Genomic DNA, 6,608 nt, shown 5'->3' with positions numbered 1-6,608 from the left:
AGTTTATTATTTCTGCACAGTTGGTTCCTGTCATTAGGCTTGCTCAAACTGCCGTGTCTCTCCCTGCATAAGTTCACCTGCCTTTGTTTTCAATTGGACCCCTGCTCTGTCTGTGTGTCAAGCTAACATCTCTCATAGTCACTCATTGACAACTGGGAATATTGTTGTTTTGGAGCCTGAGTAATGCTGGGAACTGAGAATGTTAGGCTTCAGTGGCTGGTGGAAGGGGTTAGGGGAATGTTTTAGAGTGTCCCAAAATTCACGCAAGATTTGAATTCTGCGCGAGCATTAACAACAACAAAAATAAAAGCCTAATTTTACTGGGTTTATTGGATCAGATTCTAATATCTGTGGCCCTTTGATGTCAATCCCTTCCATTGGATCAGCATGACCAAGGACCAATGACGGCCCAGGAGCAGGGACAATGGAGACCAATGAAGCCCGCGGCTTTGCGTCTGTGCCAGAGAAGCCGTGGAGGCCATTGACCCGCTGTGCTATTCCACACATAACCCTAGACTGTGTACTTTATGGATCAATAAAAGATTTACAATTTTTAATTATAAACCTGTGTTTTCTATCCATATTACTTCTTGCGTGAATTTTGGGACGCCCTATAGAATGAATGGCTCTGTTCGGGATCCTTCCCTCCACACCGTGGCCGGAGGGGGACAGGGACCCCAGGGCACCCCTTCTGCCGACAAACACCTGAGCTGACCCGGGAGGAGAGCCTGGGAAGCGGCCCCAGGCGGCCGGAGGGGCGGCCTTGGGACACGCGGGGAAGGACCGGGAAGGAGTTAGCACAGCGGTCGGCAAACTCACCAGTCCACAGAGCCAAACATCCACAGTACGGCGACTGAAATCTCTTTTGAGAGCCACGTTTTTTAAACTTGAACTCTACAGGTAGGTACCTCGTTATTGACGTAATGAGGGGACTCCTAAGCTGGCCTTTGCTAAAAGCGTCCTCAGTCTGACGGAGGTACGTTCGCTGAGGTCGACCCCTTCCAACCCTCCCGTCCACACTCGTCTTGTAGACTTGTTTCGTCTGCCTCCTTTCCGAAAACCGCCTTCTGCGCACGGGCCACGAAGTTTCAACCGCGCCCGCCTGTGGTATTTTGTGGAAGAGCCACACTGAAGGGGCCAAAGAGCCGCCTGTGGCTCGCGAGCCGCAGTTTGCCGACCACTGAGTTAGCAGAACCCGCTCGGAGCAGGCGTGACCTTGGGGCTTGGCGATCCAGGGGACCGTGTCTCGGTGGCCCCTGGGAGGACCCGCGCCCTGGTTGGCTGAGGGGGAGGGGGAGGTGGCGCCACGCTCTACCCGTCTCGGCCCCCCGGCCCCCCGACCCTTCACCCACCCAGCTCTTCTTCTTCTTCTTCTTGGCGTCGGCGTCCTTGCCGCTGCCGATGCTCGAGTGGCTGGTGACGCTGTTGAGGCTGGAGATGCTGTCGGACGAGTTCTGCCGCTTGATCCGCAGCTCTGGGGGCGGGGACGAGGGGGGGCATGGACAGTCTGGGTCACAGCCGTGGGGGAGAGGGAACCGCCCAACCCCCGGGCCCACGTATTCCCGTCTGGGTCACTCTTTTTGTTGTTGCTGGAGAATCCTCACCAGAGGATGATTTCCCATCGATTTTTAGGGAGAGTGGAAGAGAGAGGGAGAGACAGAGAGAAACATCGATGCGAGAGTGACACACCGATGGGTTGCCTCCTGCACGTGCCCCGTCCAGGGCCCTTCCTCTCACCTCTCCCTGCGCCCCCCACCCCGCCCCCCGGCCTGGGGCTGTCTCTCCTACCTTTGGGCGTGGTCTCCGAGGCGTTGAGGGCTCCCTGGATGACTGCCTGGGCCTCTGAGTTCTTCTTCTTCAGGAAGTCAATGGTTTCTCGCAGATCCAGCAACTCGGTGTCCTGAGAGACATGGAACAGTGTCGTTGGCTGGGATCAGAGCACCTACTATGTGCCAGGTGGTAGGAGGAGCACCTACTGTGTGCCAGGCGATAGGAGGGGCACCTACTATGTGCTAGGTGATAGGATGGGCACCTACTATGTGCCAGGCGGTAGGAGGGGCACCTACTATGTGCTGGGTTGTAGGAGGGGCACCTACTATGTGCCAGGTGACAGGATGGGCACCTACTATGTGCCAGGCGGTAGGAGGGGCACCTACTATGTGCCAGGTGATAGGATGGGCGCCTACTGTGTGCCAGGCTATAGGAGGGGCACCTACTGTGTGCTGGGTGGTACGAGGGGCACCTACTGTGTGCCGGGTGGCAGGAGGGGCACCTACTATGTGCTGGGTGGTAGGAGGGGCACCTACTATGTGCTGGGTGGCAGGATGGGCACAGGTGTCCTACCAGTCATGCCACAGGGAATGGGGAATCAGCGCGGCTTTATTAAGGGGCAGGTTGAGAGTTCAGGGTGACAGAGGGAGAACCGGGCATGGGGCGCTCGGCCCCTCACCTTCTCCTCGGCCGTCTCCGCCAGGTGCCGCAGGCGGGAAGTCATGTTCACCAGGCTCTGCTCGAACGCCGCCACCAGGTTCGCCTGGAACAAGGACACAGGGGGCCCTGAGGCTTGAGGACGGGGATGGGGGGGGGGGGGGGGGGAGATTGACAGGGACGGAGTTTAGCGGATCTCCCGTCTCAGAGCTGACACACTTCTTGGGGGCTTTGAAATGGAGATCTCCCGGAACGGATGAGGCCCACTCAGACGCCTTCTGGGGGAACCAGCTTCTTTTTTGTTAAATTTTTTTATTTTTATGGATTTCAGAGAGGAAGGGAGAAGAGAGAAACATCAGTGATGAGAGAGAATCACAGATCGGCCGCCTCCTGCACGCCCCACACTGGGGATGGAGCCCGCAACCCGGGCCTGTGCCCTGACCGGGAATCGAACCCTGACCTCCTGGTTCACAGGTCGACGCTCAACCCCTGAGCCACGCCGGCCGGGCTCCTGACGGGAGCCGAGGAACCGCCCGGGGGCCTGGCATCACGCCTCCTGCCTGAGGACAGGGCCACGACCTCAGCAAGTCTCGGCCTCGAAAACGCAGAACCTGCGCCGACTGGGCTTTTGGCTTGTTCCGTTTTAAGCCAAAGGGAACTTCCTGTTCCAGGAGAAATCGGCCCCTGAATTCACATCCTTGGCCCAGCCCAACAACCCGATGGCCGGCAGCCCGCGGCCAGTGAGAACACTGTTCTCTCCCGGGCGCCTCCCCCGACAGCGTCTCCCGGGCGTGAACCTCCTGGGCAGAGCAGGCCCTGACCCCGCCGCCGCCTGGGTGCATGGGGTGCACGGAGGGACGAGGGGCTTCTCATACAGATCGCAACCGTGTAAGTTCCCACGAGCAGAAAAAAGCACTTAACCCGAGCTTCAAGCAAAGCATGTACAACAGCTCCACTGAGGGCTCGGGCTGCCCGGCCAGCGTGGCTCAGTGGGTGAGCATCGACCTGTGAACCAGGAGGTCAGGGTTCGATTCCCGGTCGGGGCACAGGCCCGGGTTGCAGGCTCGATCCCCAGTGGGGGGCGTGCAGGAGGCAGCTGATCCGTGATTCTCTCTCATCATGGATGTTTCTCTCTCTCTCTCTCTCTCTCTCTCTGAAATCCATAAAACATATATTTTTAAAAATATATAAATGGAAGGCTTGGGAATCAGAGAAGAAAGAGAGCGGCCAGTGTGTGAAGGGACGGCTGCTGAAAAAAAAAAAACGGGAAACATGGAAGGTCCCGGTGAGGGGTCTCCTCCCTGACTCGGAGGCGAGAGCCTGGGGCCGACAGCTGTGCTCCCCGGGGAGGAAGGAGAGGAAGCGGAGACACCCCCCCTCCCGTGCAAGGAGCGCTTGGATCGCTCCCCGGATCCGGCTCAGCTGGTGTTTACAGCTTTGGGGAAAAATGAGTCTTATGTTCTCAGCTCGGCCACGGGGGACAAGCGACTGCAGCCTGGCCAGGGCGGGCGGCCTCGTTTCTCCCCGTCTCCCGGGGTGGGGGGGCCAGGTCTGAGGAAACAAGACGGTGCTCGCCTGGCCCGGCCGGCGGGGCTCAGTGGGTTGAGCTTCGACTCAGGAACCAGGAGGTCAGGGTTCGATTCCCCGTCAGGGCACAGGCCCGGGTCCGGGCTCCATCCCCAGGGTGGGGCGTGCAGGAGGCAGCCGATCCATGATTCTCGCTCATCATGGATGTTTCTCTCTCTCTCTCTCTCTTCCTCTCTCTCTCTCTCCCGCTCTGAATCAATAAAAAAAACATTTAAAAACCCCCGAAAGACAGTCTCTACTGATTCCTGCCCACGGCCGATGGCTAGCCTGTGCCCAGCTCCGCCCAGAACCGTCGATAACAACCCTTGTTCTTCCTCTGGGGGGTTCAAGGCCATCGGGCGTGAACCCCTCCACGCGTACGGCTTAGCCGGGGGGCAGAACGGCTCTCAATAAAAATCGAGACTCTGAGACGGGGGGCCGAGCCCCAAGCCCGGTCTGCTCCCTTGGCGTCCAAGCCCCGGGGGTGATCAGGACCCCCAGCGCCCCCCCAGGCCCGGGCCGGGCCCCACTCACGTTGGCGGACAGCTGTGACGTCAGGGTGGCCACCTTCTCCTGCGAGGACTCCAGCTCCCGGCGGAGCTTGCGGATTTGCTGTGAGAAGGAGGAGAGAGACAGCTTAGGTGGCGGGACGGGGAGGCCGGGGGGACGTGGCGTGGAGGGTGCCGGCAAGCGGGACGAGGCTGGGCGCCCTACCTCGGACTGCATCCTCTCCTCAGCCTGGAGAAGGGAGCGTGGAGGCAGGGGGGGGGGGGGGGGAGAGAGGGGGCGAGAGGGAGTTTTTTTTACCCGGAGCTGAGGCAGCCAGGCCGCGGCCGGCGGGAACGTGGAGAAGCGAGGCCTGAGGTCCAAAGGGGCCGAGACGGCTCCCAGGCCCTGACCTGACTCGGGGGGCTTAGATCGGGGGTTTCTCTAAGGTTTGCGTGCAGCCAGCTCCGTGGGGGCCGAGAAGCGGGGAGGACCCTGGCTGACTGGGACTCACCCTCTCTGCCCCCAACGGGAAGTCAGAGCCCAGACCAGGGGCAGAGGCATCCAAGGATGGAGACGCCGTGAGAGCCCAGGGCATTGCACACGCAGCAAGCTGCACACACGTGGTCAAGTGCACACACGCGGTCAATTGCACACACGTGGTCAATTGCACACACAGTCAAGGACACACGCGGTCAACTGCACACACACAGACAAGCGCACACACGGTCAAGTGCACATGAGGTGAAGTGCAGACATGTAGTCAATTGCACACGCAGTAAACTGCACACACGTGGTCAAGTACACACATGCGGTCAATTGCACACACAGTCAAGCACACACGCGGTCAACTGCACACACACAGACAAGTGCATGCGTGGTCAAGTGCACAGGGGGGGCTCTGGAATGCACCTGGGGACCCCCGTCACCTCCCCACAAATGCCTCCCACTCCCCGGGGTGCGGAGCGGGCTCTAGGACCAGGGGCTCTCCAGCCTCAGAGCAGGCCAGACAGACCCTGAGCTCCCAGGCACCAAAACTCCCAGCCGGGCTCCCCCCCCAGGTGCCCAGGCTGCAGGGGGGACGAGGGAGGAAGGAGGAGACGGGGTGCTCTTACCGAGGAGTATGTGGAGGAGGCGCTGGACGCCAGGGACAGCACGGAGCCGTGAACTGGAAGAGAAAAGAATGGGGTGTTAACACAAGCCTCGGGGACCAGCCAGGGGACCCCGGGAGGAGCCCTGAGGCGGGAGCTGGTACTGACAGGCGGGCACCTGGAGCCGACAGAAAGAACAGAACGGGGACCCGGCTGGAACCAGAGCCCAGAGCCGGTTGGGTCTGCTGAGCAGGGCGGCCTCCTCCTGCAGTGACACTGCCCTGGGGGTGGACCCTGGCTCGGCAGGGTCCGAGGGGCACCGGGGCCCAGGAGGGAAAGGGGGTGTTCGCGGGCAGGTGCCCAACGGAGCCGCACAGAGCAACCCTGCCGCCTGCCCGCGCCTCCACTTAGCACGGGGTTCGTGCTAGAACCCCAGGACCACTCGATGAAAAACCGGCCGGTGTGGCTCAGTGGTTGAGCGTTGACCTAGGAACCAGGAGGTCAGGGTTTGATTCCGGATCAGGGCACAGGCCCGGGCTGGGGGCTCGATCCCCAGTGGGGGGCGTGCAGGAGGCGGCCGATCCGTGATTCTCTCATCGTTGATTTTCTCTCTCTCTCCCTCTCCCTCTCCCTTCCTCTCTGACATCAATATAAGCACATTAAATAAAAATAAAATAGAAAGAAACATCTGGTGCAAAAGCCTTAGAGAGAACTCGTGCGTATCTTCGAGCCACGAAGGCACGGCCAGCCCCCAGGAGCCCGGCCCCTCCCCGGCTGAGCCTGAACCTGACACCATGGCAACCGCATCCTGCCTGACGCGGACCCAGAGCATCCCTGGGAGAGGCATGCGCTGCCTGGCTCCCCTCTACGCGCTGCCCCATGACCCCGCGTGACCTTGTGGACTCCAGAGCCCGTCCACGCTCACTCCCCTCCCCAGCCCCAAGGTTTCTGGGCCCCCAGACCCTTCTCAGGGGCCGGGAGGAAGCGCTGAGATGGCCCCGCGCGATGGGCTGTGAGTCATGTGCGTGGGGCGGCCAT

General features: G+C 60.6%; 1 protein-coding gene across 1 annotated transcript in view; it reads right to left on the bottom strand.

Annotated features, from left to right (window-relative positions):
* Positions 1 to 6,608, bottom strand: part of NAV1 (neuron navigator 1) — a 95,353-nt gene that overhangs the window by 24,552 nt on the left and 64,193 nt on the right. The window contains exons 7-12 of the mRNA XM_015559875.1: positions 5,595 to 5,783; positions 4,708 to 4,731; positions 4,528 to 4,605; positions 2,450 to 2,533; positions 1,789 to 1,900; positions 1,353 to 1,474 (exon numbers count right to left, since the gene is read on the bottom strand). Of these exons, the coding sequence (XP_015415361.1) occupies positions 1,353 to 1,474; positions 1,789 to 1,900; positions 2,450 to 2,533; positions 4,528 to 4,605; positions 4,708 to 4,731; positions 5,595 to 5,783 (609 nt within the window). The remainder of the gene's footprint in view (positions 1 to 1,352; positions 1,475 to 1,788; positions 1,901 to 2,449; positions 2,534 to 4,527; positions 4,606 to 4,707; positions 4,732 to 5,594; positions 5,784 to 6,608) is intronic.

Source organism: Myotis davidii, unplaced genomic scaffold (assembly GCF_000327345.1).
Source record: "Myotis davidii unplaced genomic scaffold, ASM32734v1 scaffold1915, whole genome shotgun sequence".
Taxonomy (NCBI): Eukaryota; Metazoa; Chordata; class Mammalia; order Chiroptera; family Vespertilionidae; genus Myotis; species Myotis davidii.
The sequence above is the reverse complement of the archived record's forward strand: the minus strand, read 5'-3'. Positions and strand labels throughout refer to the sequence as shown.